Source organism: Mustela erminea, chromosome 12 (assembly GCF_009829155.1).
Source record: "Mustela erminea isolate mMusErm1 chromosome 12, mMusErm1.Pri, whole genome shotgun sequence".
NCBI classification, from domain to species: Eukaryota; Metazoa; Chordata; class Mammalia; order Carnivora; family Mustelidae; genus Mustela; species Mustela erminea.
This window is the reverse complement of record NC_045625.1, coordinates 12,751,492-12,768,672: the sequence shown is the minus strand read 5'-3', so window position 1 is coordinate 12,768,672 and position 17,181 is coordinate 12,751,492. Positions and strand designations below refer to the sequence as shown.

At 60.5% G+C, this 17,181-nt stretch overlaps 1 protein-coding gene across 11 annotated transcripts in view; it reads left to right on the top strand.

Annotated features, from left to right (window-relative positions):
• Positions 1 to 17,181, top strand: part of DAB2IP (DAB2 interacting protein) — a 186,691-nt gene that overhangs the window by 157,964 nt on the left and 11,546 nt on the right. For 10 of the 11 annotated variants that reach the window (XM_032308607.1, XM_032308604.1, XM_032308611.1 and 7 more), the window contains 9 exons: positions 1,040 to 1,193; positions 3,041 to 3,139; positions 3,945 to 4,499; positions 7,434 to 7,578; positions 7,662 to 7,806; positions 10,014 to 10,250; positions 11,834 to 12,035; positions 13,641 to 13,819; positions 15,650 to 16,538. In XM_032308607.1, coding sequence (XP_032164498.1) covers positions 1,040 to 1,193; positions 3,041 to 3,139; positions 3,945 to 4,499; positions 7,434 to 7,578; positions 7,662 to 7,806; positions 10,014 to 10,250; positions 11,834 to 12,035; positions 13,641 to 13,819; positions 15,650 to 16,538 — 2,605 coding nt within the window. Of the gene's footprint in view, positions 1 to 1,039; positions 1,194 to 3,040; positions 3,140 to 3,944; positions 4,500 to 7,433; positions 7,579 to 7,661; positions 7,807 to 10,013; positions 10,251 to 11,833; positions 12,036 to 13,640; positions 13,820 to 15,649; positions 16,539 to 17,181 lie in introns of those variants that run through there. The other variant, XM_032308605.1, reaches the window with a different exon arrangement.

Below are 17,181 nucleotides of genomic sequence, written 5' to 3'. Positions count from 1 at the left end.
AGAGAATGACAGCTTGGGCCTTGGGCCATCAGAGGCCAGGAGCTGAAAGGCAGAAGTTGTTGGGGGAAGGAAGTCTAGGTGGGCTAAGCCCAGGGTAGGTTCTGTGCCGGTTGCAGGAGTGTGGGCTATGGACAACAGTAGGAGCAAGGCCTGCCCAGCTTCCATGCTAGGAGTCCCAGCTGTGGGAGGGGGCTTCGGTGGGGGCACTGCTCTGTGCCATTGGCTCTGGAGGGACATTCACCTCTCTGAGGACTCTACCAAGCTCTGGTACACGTGCCATCTGGGGTGCTTTCCATGTGATGTGCTGAGGAAACCGAGGCTCATAGAGGGGAAGTGACTTCCTCAGGGCCACACAGCAAGTAAGCAGTGTGCACAGGTCTCTCAGAGCCCTCCTGGTCTGGGCTCCATTTGGGCACCGGGTGGCCCACTACCTCTGCTCTTTGTGTCCACGTGGGGCTTACTGACCCTGACCTTGGGCCCAAGCTCCAGTACATGGGCCCTGTCCGAGTGTCAGTATCTCAGGGACCGAGCAGAGACTGCTGCATCCTTCCCAGTTTGAGCCTCGCGTCCTTGTCTGTCGCCGGGGGGAGACGGAAGTCCTGTTGCTCTCCTCCCTGAGCTGCTGCGCGGACTGCGATGCTCTGTGTGAAAGGGCTCTGTTGACAGTGACGTTCTGGACAAATGGCTGACTCCTTAGGTCTTGGAGGAAGACCAGGGCCAAGGAAAGGAGGTGGGGAAGGTTGCCTGGGTGCTGTGGGTCTCCAAGGCCAGGACCCTGCCCCAGAGCCGGTGCTGATGTTCAGCTCCTGCGTGGCGGCCTCATCCTCAGCCGTTTGCTCCCTGAGAGGCTGAGCCACTTCCCCAGAGTCCCCCAGTGGGGAAGAGGGCCTGGCAGGTCCCTGTAACTCCAGGACTGTAATGCCCCCTTCTTGGGAGGAGTGATTGACTCTAGCTGGGAGGTCTGGGCAGGCTTCCTGGAGAAAGGGGGAAGGGAGGGGTGTGGCAGGCTGGGCCTGACGCAAGAGCTACCCCCCCCCAGGTCCCATCTGATGCCCAGGCTGAAGGAGTCTCGCTCCCACGAGTCCCTGCTCAGCCCCAGCAACGCGGTGGAAGCGCTGGACCTCAGCATGGAGGAGGAGGTGGTCATCAAGCCGGTGCACAGCAGCATCCTGGGCCAGGACTACTGCTTCGAGGTGGGTCACCCTGCATGGGTGGGGTGGGGCACAGGTGTCCTCTCCTGGTCAGGCCAGTTTGCATCCAGACACTCTCTGGATTGCTTTGGGGCAAGGCTGGAAGTCTGCTCATAGCTTTTGGCTCCTAAGAAACCAGATGGAGGTGGGAGACGGGGTGCTTGTTTCTGCTCTGTGGGCTCCTTGAAAATGGGTCAGCACTGTCCTCCGTGTGCAGGGCACAAGGTCCCAGTGGGTGAGGGAGAGAAAGCCTGTGTAGAATTGCTTAAGCCCCAGAGCCTGCTCACTTCTCAGAAACCCCTCAAACGCATTGTGGGGTAGGAGAGACCATTGCCTTTTGGGGCTTTGTCTCCCCTTGTGCATAATGAGAGCCAGAGCCTTTCTTCCTCTAGCTTTCTGTGACCCAAGGTTTGAGAGCAGAGAGACAGCCACCCAACATATGCAGGGTGTGCAAGGCTGTGACCTGCCCAGTCCCTCACTGTAGATGGGGAAGCCGAGGCCCAGATTGATCAAGAAGATGTCAGCAGTCACAAGGCAGCCCTAGGCCAAACCAGGACCAGGGTAGCTAATGTTGCAGGTGTTCCTGGGAGTTCCTAATAGCTTCTCCAATTATTCGTGTTCTCTTCCCAACTCTGTTTCTGGGAGGCTTCCCACCCCTAACAATCTTGCATGATTAAGGGAGCTCTCTGATAGAGGAATGAGCCTGGTAATGAAAATCAGCTACTCAGGGACAACCTCCAAGCGCTCCTGCCCTGGGGAAAGAATGGAGTGCGGCCTGGCACCTGGCTGTATGCTCTGTGCTCACTGGGTGCCGTCTCGTGCTCCAGGCTCCTGGTCCATCGGGCTCTGATGTCTTTGCTTGGGATGCACTAAAGATGATGCCTGTCCGCTTGTCCACAGCAGGGGTGCTGTTTTGTGCAGGCCCTTGAGTGGGCTGGATGAGGACTCTGCTTTCCCCCCGTAGAGCCCTTGGCCTGGTGCTGGGGACAGCAGGAACAGAGTAGGAGCTGCTTGGGTTAGGTCCCCTCATCTGGAGGAGACCGAAGGATGAGAACACAGGGGAGGGGAAGGGTTTCAGACAGAAAGACCCCAGGGCCCAGCAGGCCTAGATAGTCCAATTCTTTTTTTTCTTTTTTTTTTAAGATTTTATTTATTTATTTGACAGAGAGAGAACACAAGTAGGCAGAGAGAGAAGGGGAATCAGGCTCCCTGCTGAGCAGAGAGCCCGATGCGGGGCTCAATCCCAGGACGCTGAGATCATGACCTGAGCTGAAGGCAGAGGCTTAAACCTCTGAGCCACCCAGGCACCCCTAGATTCTTATTTCTCCAGTGTGGCCCCCAAAATGCTAAGTTTCTGTGACCATCACTATGGTCACTGCCACTTGGGAAAAGAACTGTCAGAAGGTGTCAACTGAGGACTGAGGTGATCCTTTGTGCTTACTGGTGGTTGTGTCCTTGGTGCCTGTGGTTTTACCTGTAGAGGGAGGTTCTGGGTAAGCTTTGCCTTCTGACCTGGACAGGGGGCCCCTCACCTTCTCTCCTGCCACCTCTGGGAGAGGCTGGAGCCAGAAAGATGCTTTCCTGTGGACAAGGGTGCTGAGGCAAGGGTGGGGAGCCGGGGCCAGGCACAACTGGTCCAGGCATGGGCTGTCTTGCTGTTGCTGACCTGCTCTGGGACCTTGGGTCTCAGCGAGTCACCTGCAAACGTGGTCTTTGTGAGCCTTGTTCTGCCTCCTCTCCGTGGCTGTGGCGCAGACTCGGCGGCTGAAGTCCTCCAGGGTCCAGAGGTCTTCCGTCATACCAGCCTTGCTGTGCTCCCCTCCTGTGACACTATCCTGCCCGTCCCCCAGGTGACGACATCGTCGGGAAGCAAGTGCTTCTCCTGCCGATCGGCAGCCGAGCGGGATAAGTGGATGGAGAACCTCCGGCGAGCGGTACACCCCAACAAGGTAAGCCTAGACCCAGACCACACACAGACTCTGGCAAGGGGGGCGGACTGGGGTTCTCGGGTGTAGGCCGCGATGGGGGGTGGAGGCGGCGCCCGAGTGGGCAGTGGTGTCGGCCCCCGAAGTAGGAGCTCCATTTGGCCAGGCTGACGCAGGCCAGAGGACGGAGATTGGGGCCATTAAGGACTTGGGTGCTGGTGCCCTGCTGCCTGAATTCCCGTGTTCCCCCCCCACCCCGCCCACTAACCATGCATATGGCTGGTTCCATATGCGTCCAGTTCTGGCTTGGACGGCTGTTCCTTCAGAGGAGCACCTCTGGCCTAGGCTGGTGGGCCCCCAGCTCCTCCCGTCAGGTTCATGGATCTTCCTCCTGTAATTGGCCACTTCTGCGCCTGCCTCCATGGCCTGCCTGCAGGGCCTGGGCAGAGTCCTGGTCACCGTGACCTCACTAATAAAGAAGGGGACTTAGCAGCGGTCACCTCTAAGTGACTTTACAGACCGGCGAATGCAGAAGAGCTGGGAAATGGCACAGTTGTCTGCTGTGTGCCAGGCCTTGTGCTGCCCTCTTACTTGGTCTGTCACTCGATTTCGTTCCCATTTCACAGAAAAGAGACCCAAGGCTTAGGTTAAGTCACAGGCTTAAGGTCAGTGGGCCAGTGCAAGGCAGAGCAGAGACCCAGCCCCTTGTCCGCCAGACTCCAGAGCTGTCCCTGCCTCCTCCTGATCCCATATCGGGGCTGGGCCCCTCCGGGGTCTGAGAGCTCTCTGCAGCCCCCACGGTGAGCGTGGCCCCCTTGTACGTGTGCAGGACAACAGCCGGCGTGTGGAGCACATCCTGAAGCTGTGGGTGATTGAGGCCAAGGACCTGCCGGCCAAGAAGAAGTACCTGTGCGAGTTGTGCCTGGACGATGTGCTCTACGCCCGCACCACGGGCAAGCTCAAGACCGACAATGTCTTCTGGGGGGAGCACTTTGAGTTCCACAACCTCCCACCCCTGCGCACTGTCACCGTCCACCTGTACCGGGAGACGGACAAGAAGAAGAAGAAGGAGCGCAACAGTTACCTGGGCCTGGTGAGCCTGCCGGCTGCCTCCGTGGCCGGGCGACAGTTTGTGGAGAAGTGGTACCCGGTGGTGACGCCCAACCCCAAGGGTGGCAAGGGCCCCGGGCCCATGATCCGCATCAAGGCGCGCTACCAGACCATCACCATCCTGCCCATGGAGATGTACAAGGAGTTTGCCGAGCACATCACCAACCACTACCTGGGGCTCTGTGCAGCCCTCGAGCCGATCCTCAGTGCCAAGACCAAGGAGGAGATGGCGTCGGCCCTGGTGCACATTCTGCAGAGTACGGGCAAGGTCAAGGTGCGTGTGTGGGTGCAGGTGGGTCTTTGCACATTGTGCGGCCCACACGGAGGCCTGGTGTGCGTACTAGGTTACCCACTGTCCCCTGTGTCTGAGTCACGGCGTTTAGCTCTCACAGAGGCACCCATCACAGCCAGGTGGGCCCCCTAAGCCCCAGAGTTGTGTCACAGAATGGGGGGCTTTGTGTCCCTCCTCCAGGGTAGGAGGTGGTTGGTAACGCACACGTGGAGCCAAGGGATGGGGTCGTGACATAGAGTGAAGGAGCAGGTTTGAGGGGCCTCTCTGCAGCCCTCGAGGGCTGGCCTCTCCTTGACACACATCCAGTGAGGGAGCATTCAGGTGACATCCCTGACATGTGACGGCCTGTCCTAGCCCCCAGCCTCCCCCTCCCACGTAAGGCACACAGGCTCACAGCCAGGCTCACATACATGGTGCACACAGTGCCTGTGCTGTTCAACAGTCAGCCCACTATGGTGACAGCTGTTCCTGGCCCCACAGCCCACGGAACGGGGACTGTCCCAGAGCCATCCGGCAGGCCCTCCTGTAGGGTTGGAGGGCCCCCCTCTCTGCCTGGCCCCCGCTTTCATCTTCCAGGCTGCGCTCAGCCCCTCGCACCTGGCTCCGGAGACAAGTAGGCTCTTTCAGGAAGGCCCCCACTGCCCAGCTGCCCAGCACGGTGGAGCGTGGTTCTGTGGCCCTCAGAGGTGGATCCCCACCCCTCCACCCTGCCCCTTCCATTGGTGGGGAGCTACCTGAAGGGGGTTCAGTGGAGAAGGACTGGACAGTGCAGAAGGCCGCGGGTGCTGGCCCGTGTCATAGGAGAATAAAACACAAATGTCTTATCTACATTTACGAAGTGAAAAGAAGAAGCCAGGCCTCTGTGCTCTGGACATGGTGTGGTTTGAGAGCCAAGTGGCCTGTGATGGAGGTGAGGGACCGCCATGTGTCAAGGTCCTGAGCCCTCACAGTCTGGGGCAGAGGGGAGATGTGGGTTGGGGGCCCAGGCTCCTAACCCCCATCAGGGCCCCTTATTCCCTTACCTGGTCCCAGAAGTCTTTGGCCCCCTCTGGGCCCTCTAGAGCCCCCCGCCTATTGGACTGGTGGCCCCCCCTCAAGGAGAGGGACTTCCTCAGCATGGTCTCTGTGCGGGGAGGGAGTGCTGAGTTTCCTCCCCGCCAGCCTTTGAACCTGACTAGGCTGGACAAGCTCTGGTAAGTGTTAGTAGGCTGCTGGGAAACCGAATGAACTGAGGGATCCCCTAGCCCCCAGAGAGGGAGTGAGCGAGGTCTCTTCTACTGCTGTGTCTGTTCTTTCAAGACCCAACCGCAAGGGCTAGTCTGGCCTGGCAATCCGACTTCCTTCTGCGGTGACCTTTGTTTATAAGGCTCGTGGTCCCCACCGTGGAGGGAGTTGGACGCCAGGCTCTAGCTGCCCTCAGTGGGCCTGGGGGATCATTAGGCAGAACGATGGAAAGTAACTTGAGCTGGGGTGATGTGCCTGTGAGCTTCTTCTCTGAACACTTGGGAACTAATGGGGCATTCTGGGGGAGAGGCAGAGTGTCTAGTAAGGGCCCTGCAATCCTGAGATAAAAGGTTGTGTGAGGGGCACCTCAGCACCTTCCTGCCCTCTCCCCAGGGTCCGCCCTCCAGGGCCGTGACTTTGTAGATTTCCTGCCCTTGGACTCCAGGGTTTCTCCCTGCCATCCCCACTCCAGATCTGGCCCAGGTAGCTGTGTGTGGACTTGGACAGGTCACTTTATTATTCTGTGCCTCTTTCCCTTCATTGGGTTTTAGCTCTAAAGAGAGCTTCTCATCCCAGCCTGGGCCCCGCACCCACCCCAGGAGTTGAGGAAGACCTGTGACCGGGAGCCGGAGCCCAGTGGAGCTGCAAGGCCCCATGGCAGTACTTGCCTCTGCTTCTGTGTCCTCAGAGAAGGGGGCCCTACAGCTCATCCGTAGGGCAGGAAGGGGTCCTCGGGCTGTGTGATACCCAGAGAGGCATCAGCCACTCCCCCTCCCCGACTTTGGCCGGTAGGTCTCCTGCACCTAGAACTGATTTCTCTATTTCAGGGGCCACTTGTGATTTCAAAGGGCCCAAAGCGGTGCATATTAGTGTGAGGGATTTCCAGGGCACCAGAAACCCCGGCCCATGCTGGCTGCCTTGCCACCTCTGTCTCCCTCCGCTAGGTCTCTGATTCCCTCTCTTCCCCTCCCCCAGGTCCCAGGGTTGGCTGAGGGCTTGAGGAGGCAGGGGCTCCCAAGGGAGGCAGGCTCACCGTACTTCATCTTCAGAGTCAGGAGAGAGGGCATGGGCTCAGGCTCCTTCCAGGGTCTCCCTGTGACACTGTGTAGGGGACCTGTACTCCTCAGGTTCACAGCTGTCTTCCAGAAGCCTGGGACCTACAGCGGTGAGGGGCTGCCTCACCGCTCAATCCAAGGACTGTGTTCTCGCCGTCTGAGCCATGGCCCACGGCCTTCCAGGGTGTCTGGACAGCTTCCCCCTGTGGGGCGGCACAGAACAAGTCTGTCTGGTGTGGGAGCCCCCGCCAGAGTCACGGGCAGGAGGATCGTGGCAGCTGTTTATACAGTGGAGGGGAGGTGGCCCATGTGTCCTCTTTAGCGCTGTTGGCGATGGGAAGGGAGATCCGCTCTGGTCTCCTGGCCAGGCCTGGTCAGGGTTTGAGTCCAGCGGGGCTGACCACAGTGCAGTTGGCTCCCGGCTCCATGTGGCAGCTGGACCCACTCTCGCATCCCCACCTCCAGCTGTCTGCCCTCCGTGGGCTGCCCGTGCTCACCCGCCAGCGGCTCCGGGAGGTGGGTACCGCCAGCGGACCAGCTGCAAGAAGTGGGTGCTTCTGGCTGGGGGGTGGGGCTGGGATCCTTGCGTCCTGCGGTCCGGGCTGCTCACATCTGCTCTTCTCACCTCCCTTCCCAGGACTTCCTGACCGACCTGATGATGTCAGAGGTGGACCGCTGCGGGGACAACGAACACCTCATCTTCCGGGAGAACACACTGGCCACTAAGGCCATCGAGGAGTACCTCAAGCTGGTGGGCCAGAAGTACCTGCAGGACGCGCTAGGTAGGGAGGGTGCAGGCTAGCCGCGGGTGGTGGGAGGCCCGCCCCTGCCAGTCCTTACGCCCTCTCGCTGCCTCCTGCCCCAGGTGAGTTCATCAAAGCGCTGTATGAGTCGGATGAGAACTGCGAAGTAGACCCGAGCAAGTGCTCGGCCGCCGACCTCCCTGAGCACCAGGGCAACCTCAAGATGTGCTGTGAGCTGGCCTTCTGCAAGATCATCAACTCCTACTGGTCAGTGCCGCCTGTGCCCCTGGCCCTGCTTGTGTCAGTGTGCCCGCAGGGTGCCGGCCAAGGCCCTCAGGCTCCATCCTCCATGACTCCTACATGATAGAACGGAGGGTTGATGAGGGCACTGGTGGCCCAGCTGCAACCTCACGTAGCTCCCAAGTGGTGGCTCTGGGAGGGGACCTCCCTCCTGCCTGGCCCCCTGTCCTGGTCCTTGGTGGGCTCTCCGATGTAGAAGAGGGTCCCAGAATCTGTGCAGGACATGGGGTGGAGAATTGATGGGGCAGTGCATCACCAAGTCTCTTAGGGGGCCCCGTCTGTGGGCCGGCCGCTGTCGCAGGTGTCGGAGCCTCAGCGTGGGGAGCGAGGTAGGCAAGGACCCGTCCAGGCACCCTCCAGGGCCAGGCAGATGGCTTCATGCGAGGCCTCTCCGCTGTCCACAGGGTTGCCACCACCACCTGTCCCCCGCGCCATACCTCACTCCTTTCTTGGGCAGGGCCTCCCTCCCGCCGCAGCCCCACCACCACACGCCACCTCCCTTCCTGTTTTAAGGCCTTATGCCTGCCTCCCCTCAGCAGCCCCCCTTCATGGTATCCAACATGGTTGTCTCACCCCCTCTGAGCACTTCGGTCAGAGGGGGATTGTGCCTATGTCCGGATCTGTTTCCTGCATATACTTGGAACTCCCTGGGGGCAGCTGGATCTGCCAGCTCAGGGCTGGACCTAGGAGGGCCCAGGAATAGCTTGCTGCTCCTGAAAGACTAGCAGAGATAGGCCTGCTTGGTGAGTGAGAGCCGCGGGCAGGGAGCAGAGGGAACAGCCAGAGGCAGCAGAATGGATGTTCCCCTACTATGTCCTCTGCCCCTGGGCTGCACAGGGTACCCAACTAGGGTCAGCCTGGCCCCTTGGGCTGGGCCAGAAGTGATCCCGGGACCTGGTGGTGAGACAGCCCTGAACGCTTTGGGAACATACCTCCCGCCCTTGGGCTGGGCTGTGCTTTCACCCTCCAGCGCCCGTTCCCAGGGTAGACTGGGTGTGGGACACAGGGAAACACCCGTGGACAATTTCCCATTTCCTCTTTGTGATATTTGTCAGACGCCCAGAGGCACCCTTCTGTTCTGGACAGGCCTTCCACAGATGTCATTGCTCCACAGCTGCCTCCTGGCAGAAATGCCTGGTCTTGGTCAGGCATTTCGAGGGCCAGGACTAGGGATCCTTGGCCTGCTCCTGTCCCTGTCTCTCCGGCATGCTTTTGCGGGTTCAGCCTCATTCACTGTGGAGAGCCTGCTGGGCAGGTGCTGGGCTTATTGGGCAAAAGCCTTGTGAGTTGATTAAGGCTTCCTACGGCCTTGAGATGTTCGTGTGAACTTGGCAGGGCAGGCCCTATTCTCATTGTAAGAGTGGGGGAGCTGAAGGTCAGGGAGGGCTGGGCACTTGCTCAGAGCACCCTGAGCTAGCGACAGAGCCAGTGATGGAGCCAGGGACAGAGCCAGTGATGGAGCCAGGTGTAGAGTCTGTGCAGTGCTGAGCCTGGTCCTTCCTGGGGTGGGAGGCATCTCTTTTCTGGGTAAAGACTAGGGAAACCACTTCAAGATTGGCCAGTGGGTCCTGACTGTAGCAGGCTGTGGGTGCTCAGCAGAGAGAGCCCCCAGCTGGGTGCTAGGACCCCTGTCTACCCCCACTGGCCCTCCGTGGGTGGGTGGGGGTGCACTCCCTCCATTTGCCTTCCCGCCGAGAAAGGGGAAAGCTGTCTTGTCATCCTGTGATTAGGCTATTCCCATCTTGATCATTCTGAGCTCGGCTGAAGCCGTCCAGTTCCTGCACGTGATTCAAGCAAAGGGAGTGAGTCTCAGCAGCCAGTGACGGCATCCAGGGAACAGCGGCCGGTCCCAGTTGTATTCTCCTCCCTGCCTGGTGTTGGAGGCAGAGGGTGAAGCCCCTGGGCAGGCTAGCCACTGCCACTGGTTCTTGTTGGGACAGAGACCTGGCCTTTCTGTGCCCGTGCCTCTCCCTTCTCGGCCCCTTTGTAAAGAGCCCACCTCCCTGCCTGGAGCTCAACTATCCTGCTCCTTCCAGCAAGCCTTCCCTTGGCCCTCGCTGTGCCATGCTCCCCTGTGCTCCCCCGCTCTCAGGCCCAGACCTGGGTCCCTGCTGTGCACCCTCCTGCCCCGGCACCCTGCCCGCTGACTGGCTCCCCGTCCTCTGTCCCCTCAGTGTCTTCCCACGGGAGCTGAAAGAGGTGTTTGCCTCGTGGCGGCAGGAGTGCAGCAGCCGCGGCCGGCCCGACATCAGCGAGCGGCTCATCAGTGCCTCCCTGTTCCTGCGCTTCCTCTGCCCCGCCATCATGTCACCCTCGCTCTTCAACCTGCTGCAGGAGTACCCTGACGACCGCACCGCCCGCACCCTCACCCTCATCGCCAAGGTCACCCAGAACCTGGCCAACTTCGCCAAGTGAGTGCCGGGCACCCCTCGGGACGGAGTCTGGGCGCCGGCTGGAGCGCGGGGATGAGTTGGAGTTGGGCGGCGCCCGGTCCCCATGTAGGGCCCCGCCGTCCTCAGTTCTTCCCGTCCCTGTTGTGCGAAATCTCCACCCCTCATCCTCCCCCTACAGAAAGTACATGGCATTTGGGTACGTTTCCTTCATTTTCAAAGGTGAGAAGAGGAGATATTTTTTCCTTCTGCTTTTTTGAATTAACATTTTATCATAAGGATTATCCCGTGTACTTAACATTCATAAGCCTCATTTTGCAATGAATGACTAATATGCCTTCCAGGGAGAATGGCCCATGTTTCCGTCACCCGCCTGGCATGGTTGGGCTCTCAGGTTGTTTCAGACTGTCCTTGTTTGATGCCGTGAAGGATGTCTTTGCTCAGAAAGCACTTCAGTGTTCTTAGCTGTCCCTTGGGGCCAGTGGGGGGAAACAGAAGGGCTCATTTGCAGTGTGGATGGGGCCCTATGTAGGCATCTCTGTGTGGGGCTCTGAGTCACATCTGGCCCCAGCCTCCCGGACCCCTGCTTCCCCAGGGAGAAGGAATGTGGGAGAAGTAGCAGAGCAGTGAGAGAGACGCCCAGGCCTCTTGGGAGGGGCCTGGGCTGGTGGTCCTGGGAGACGTGCCCCTGCCGTGTGTCAGGACGAGGCAAGCAGAGGCAGAGGTGTGGCAGGCCCTGGGAGGACCATGTGCCGGCATCCCCGACTCGTCACGCGCCGGGCCAGGGGGAGTGGGAGGCGAGATGCGAGAGGTCACAGGGACTTGAGGTGCAGGTGGGGCAGGGAGAGCCCCTGGACAGCCTGAAGCAAGAGGGAGGTTGGCTGTCCTCCGTTCGGGGTCCTAAACCCGTCAGCCTGAACGTCAGGGGCACGTGGAGGGAGCACAGCAGGCAGCTGGGGGCCGGGGCCAGGAGGCTAGCGGAGGTTCCCGCCCACAGAAGAAACTGTGGCGGAAGTGTTGGGGGCAAGGGGTGGCGGTACAGGAGGCAGTGGCTGTGGGGTCTGGGGTTACTGGAAGATAAAAGTCAGCAGGTCTCACCGGTGAGGAAGCGAGAAGCCGGACACCACCAGACTTCTGGCTCAGCTATCTGGGGGATGGTGGTGTCCCCCCTGAGGATAGGCAGCTTGGTGGCAGGGCCTGGGTCTGGGGCAACAGAGCGGATGTCATTTGGCCAGGCCAGGGGCATGTGGATGTGCACGTCCAAAAGCTCAGCAGAGAGGCCTGCCAGACATGCACTGAAAGGCATCTAGACATCAAGCCTTTGGAGCCTGGCGGAAAAGAAGGAGACTGACCGGCAGTGAATGGGGAGTGAGGGCCACAGAGTGTTCCGTGTCCTGTGAGAAGAGGTCCCGAAAAGGGTCTCTGGGCTTAGCCAGGAACGAGGGCCCTGAGTCAGAACAGATTGGCCGGCTAGGGGAGTGAGTGGCGCGGAGGCCTCTGCAGTGGGCTCGGAGGGATCTGGGAGTGGAGGAGGCGGAGGGCCTCAGAGAAGGGAGGCTCCTGGGCGGGGCCCCGGAGCTCTTACCTGCCTGCTTTCCGTCCAGGTTTGGCAGCAAGGAGGAGTACATGTCATTCATGAACCAGTTCCTGGAGCACGAGTGGACCAACATGCAGCGCTTCCTGTTGGAGATCTCCAACCCTGAGACCGTCTCCAACACGGCCGGCTTCGAGGGCTACATTGACCTGGGCCGGGAGCTCTCTAGTCTGCACTCGCTGCTCTGGGAGGCCGTCAGCCAGCTGGAGCAGGTGCCTGGCCCCATGGGGCTGCAGGGGGTTGGGCTGGGCCAGAGGCTGCCGCAGCGCTGAAAGGTCCTCCTCCAGACTAATTCGGGGGGCAAAAGTGTTTGCCCACCCAGGTGCTGGAGCCAGAGGTGCCAGCCCAGGCCTTGTCAACATGCGCTGGGGGGCTCTGGGCCCCATTTCCTGGGAGGGGCGTGTCCCATTCACTTGGCCAGCACATGCCACAGGAGCCCACTTTGTGCACCGGGGCTCTCGCTCTGCCTGGGCACACTCAGCAGTGAGTGGACGGTGTGCTCCCTGCCTGTGAGAAATGTGATCATCTTTTGCTGCTTCTCCAGAAATGTCCTTGCTTCAGGGTTTAAGGCCACTGACATGAAAAATGTAGACTGAAGATGCAGTACCTCCCCATGTCAGGCAGGAAGGCGTAGACCTTTCCACAGTTGCCCTTGACCATCAGTTGAAAATCTTACTCCCCAGCCACCTCTAACCCTGCTGCAGCCACCTGGCAGGCACCTTCCATGACCTGGGGTCCCCCCATTGGCCCCGCAGCCCTAGCCCACACGGTGGACAGGTTCCTGTCGGCAAGGGCCAGGCCTGCAGGATCCGCTTCCAGAATATCTTCTGCTTTCTGGGACCTCACGAGACCTGACTAAAGTAGTTACTGCCTAGACAGAGCTGGAAGGCCTCCCTGCTGCTATCACAGTTTCACTCAGGGCCCTCTGGTGTGCCCCTCTCCAGATTCCTCTGCTCGTGGGTGAAGTACACACGCAGGCACAGAGTTCTTTTCCTCGTGTTCGTGGTCAAGCGGGAACTTTGGTGGGCCCACAGTATGCATTTCTATCTAACTGTTGAAAGTCCTGCCGCATCACCGCTGTGACCTGGTGGCCGCACACTGTCTGGAACAGGAGCACACAGGCCACCGCACTGTCGCTGGACTCTCGGGTTCATCCCAGCTCTCTGCTGCTGCACTCTTTCTGCTTGCGGGAGTCCACTGCCCTTTGGCTGCAAGAGGCACCAGAGGGGTCACTCCCTATCGGCCACTGCCTGCTGAGTTCCTGAGCCGGCCTCCGACCACTACATCCGCTCCAGCAGGTGGAAGCACGGATGGTGGCTGCTGCCGTCATGGCTGATGCCAGTGCAGCCAGGATTTGAAATTGAGCTGTCTGTTTCTCAAGTCTGTGCTGTGTTGACAACATGAGTTTCACACTTTCCTTCTGCACAAAGTCCTGGAAGCCAGTGCATAAGTAGAGGGCATCCCAGAAGCCTCTCAGAGAAGGAGCTGTCACTGTGGCAGATTCTGGGGTACCCCCTGGGCTCCCCTCTCTGGGGCACAGGGATAGGACAAACCCGGGTTGAAGGCTTGGGCTGGGTCACCATTTTTCCCTTTGGGCTTTGCGCCCCTCTCTCACTCCCAGAAATAACTGAGAGGCCTGGGAAAAATGTTCATGTGCAGATTCCTGGCCTTCCCAGCCGCTTCCCAGACCTGCTGGATCTGACAGGTGGGGGAGGGCAGGGCCTGCCTCTCCAAGGGGCTCCTCTGCAGCTGCAAAGCACTTGGCCTTCCCAAGTGGCTCCCACAGATCACACCTGCCTCTTACTGTGTGTTTGCAGAGCATCATATCCAAACTGGGGCCCCTGCCTCGAATCCTGAGGGATGTCCACACAGCACTGAGCACCCCGGGCAGTGGGCAACTCCCAGGGACCAACGACTTGGCCTCCACTCCTGGCTCTGGCAGTAGCAGCATCTCGGCCGGACTGCAGAAAATGGTGATAGAGAGCGACCTCTCTGGGTAAGACCTGCTAGGCGTACCGGGTATTGTGGGGTACGCGTGAAGGCAAGGTGCGGCAGTCTATAGCCCCAGTTGGGGAGGAGGACGTCTACACAAATGTTTATAAAATAAGCTAGATGAGACTTGAAATGTGTTACGCAGGCTGTAGTCAGTGAACCTCCATTTGGGAAAAATCAGGGAAGGCTTCTTGGAGGAGGTGGTGCTATAGTTTGGGGCTCGTGAGGAAAAGGAATATTTCCATTGGTGGGAAAGGCCTTCTACGTAGGGGAACTAACACAAAGACTTGGAGAAATATGCTCTGCTGAAGAACCATTTGGTCCCAAATACGTCTAGATTACCCAGTCGTGTGTTCAGAATACTCTGTTGGTATTTCCTGCGTCTGAATCAACCTCCAGAAGTAGCACTCAGGCATGTGCAGGGTGACTGACTGCAAGGCTCTGAGTCTGGGAGCTCCAGAAACTAGGGGAGGTGTCGGAGGTCCAGACCACAGTCTGAGCTCTCGCCCCAAAGGCACAGTGACCTGTAAATAAAGCAGTTGGTAGACAGGGAGGCAGAACGTTCTCGAATATTAATATCAAAATGAGGATGTTCCTTTGAAAGACTTGGGTTTATGGGGAACTGTTTCTGCCCCACTCATGCCCTCCCCTGCAGCAGCCGTTTTGGGCCGACTCGTAAGGACAAGGCTGGACAGCAGAGCTGGGAGTCTGGTCCTGTCTTGAGGCGGCGGCAGGCCTATAAGCAGGCAAGGGCACTGAGATCAGGAACCTTGGGGGTGTGGTGTCCAGGACTGGAGGCCGGGGAGGAGGCCAGCGGTGCAGAGGCCTGGATGCCACTTCCCAGCTCCCTGTGAGCCTTGGGCGTCCGTCCATTCATTCAAGCTGCCGAGCGAGACAAAGCAGTTTCGGTAGAGTTCAGTTCAGGCTGAGAGGGAGCCAGGCACCTCTCCATCCCAGGCTGGGCCAACTCCAGCCCCCCATAGTCGAGCCCCCGCCTGCTCAGAGCTCTCTTTACCCCACCCCTACAACCTCCCCTCCGAAGCCCACCTGATCTACCACATTGTGCTTTCTAAGGAGCCGGCTTCCGGGGAGGGGCCAGGGAGAGGCTGGGGGACTGGGGGAAGGGTACGGCCTGCCTCTGCAGGTGCAGACCTTCCCTGCCTGAGTCACACCTCCTCTGATTCCTTGTTTTTGCCAGGAACAGCAGCCCCCGCCTGCCAGTCAGACAAAGGTGGCAGCAGGAGGCTGGGCGGGGTAGGGGTGGGGGTGGGGGGTAAGGCTTCACTAGGTCCCCATTCTGGTTGTCAGTCTGGGGAGGAACAAGAGGCAAGAGGCTGCAGGAGCCCCTGTGGCTTTGAAGTCAGACCCTTGGATAGCAGAGAGCCACTGCGTTGTGGGTTTGGGTTTAGCTAGGGGGAATTTTCCAGAACACTCCAGGCCGCGGCACCCAATGTCCCAAGGTGTAGCTGAACCAGGAACGGATGTGCCGGGCTGCCTGGCCTGGAACTAGCAGCACCGGCCCCTAGAAGGGAGGTGCTGTGCAGGAGCGGCTGTCCTGGCCGCCCAGTCCCTGAGGTGGCCTCCACCAGGGGCTGCGGCTGGGGCTGTGGTTTGGTGCTGCAGCCAGGCCACTGGTTGCAAGACCAGCCCACTTCTGCAGCCCGCGCACCTCCTCTCCCCTGCCCTGCCTCCCCCTCCCCCCGCAGCCCCGGCTCGTGCTCAGGCTGCCAGGCCCCGGCAGGCTGGCGGGGCTCTCGGTTTGGAGCCGCCTTGGCCGCACTCAACAGCTCTTCTCTTCCCCCTTCTTTCCCTGTGTGTGCTTGTTTCCCTGCAGTCTCATAGATTTCACCCGGTTACCGTCTCCAACCCCCGAAAACAAGGACTTGTTTTTTGTCACAAGGTCCTCCGGGGTCCAGCCCTCACCTGCCCGCAGCTCGAGTTACTCGGAAGCCAACGAGCCTGATCTTCAGATGGCCAATGGTGGCAAGAGCCTGTCAATGGTGGACCTCCAAGATGCCCGCACGCTGGACGGGGAGGCGGGCTCCCCGGCGGGCCCCGACGCCCTCACCGCCGATGGGCAGGCGTCGGCATCACAGCTGGTGGCCGGGTGGCCGGCTCGGGCAGCCCCAGCGAGCCTGGCAGGGCTGGCCACGGTGCGGCGGGCAGGCCAGACACCGACCACGCCGGGTACCTCCGAGGGCGCCCCAGGCCGGCCCCAGCTACTGGCGCCACTCTCCTTCCAGAACCCCGTGTACCAGATGGCGGCCGGCCTGCCACTTTCGCCTCGTGGCCTGGGCGACTCGGGCTCCGAGGGCCACAGCTCCTTGAGCTCCCACAGCAACAGTGAGGAGTTGGCAGCTGCTGCCAAGCTGGGAAGTTTCAGCAGCGCCGCTGAGGACCTGGCACGGCGGCCCGGGGAGCTGGCGCGGCGGCAGATGTCACTGACTGAGAAGGGCGGGCAGCCCACGGTGCCGCGGCAGAACAGTGCCGGCCCCCAGCGGAGGATCGACCAGCCGCCGCCGCCGCCCCCGCCGCCACCTCCCGCGCCCCGCGGCCGGACGCCACCCACCCTGCTGAGCACCCTGCAGTACCCGCGGCCCTCGAGTGGAACCCTGGCGTCGGCCTCGCCTGATTGGGCTGGCCCCGGAGCCCGGCTTCGGCAGCCCTCATCCTCGTCCAAGGGTGACAGCCCGGAGCTGAAGCCTCGTGCAGTGCACAAGCAGGTCAGTGGTGCTGTCCAAGGGCAGGCCGTGCTCTCGGGCCACCGGGCCGTCATACCCCACCCGTGTCGTGCTGCTCCTCCTGGTCATTTCATCTGTCCTCAGCTGCCATCCCATGCTGAACAAGGCCACACGTGGCCCCATCCCACCAGCCTGCCACCCATACCACCTCTCCTCTCCCCCGAGGCCCACCGGTCCCTGCTGGAATCCTTGACCAGGAACAGTGTGGCCTTGGGGTCTTTCTGCCAGTTCTCCCAGGGGCAGCTGGGGTCAGGGAGAGAGGGGAGGGGTCCATCCATCTCCAGTTCCGGGCCCCACCCAGGTTAGGACCAGACCCCCAGCACCCCTACCTTTGTGCTCTGAGCTGGCCTCCAGGACTTTCGTGTCACCCTGGGGCCACAGACAGTACGTGGGACAGATGTGCTCTGGGTTGAATGCCCGCCCACCCGCCGGGCTGAGCTCACTTGCTCTCACCTGGGTGGCAGAGAGGGGCACTCAGGCCACCTGGGCTCCTGACTCTGCCCAGGCTGCCATCAGGAGTGAGAATTCCTGAGTCGGGGACTGTATCAGTAACTGGCCGGTTGGAGGTCCCCTACCCTTGCAATGTCCCTGAGCCACTTGTCCCTGTGACTCACCTGGTGCCCCC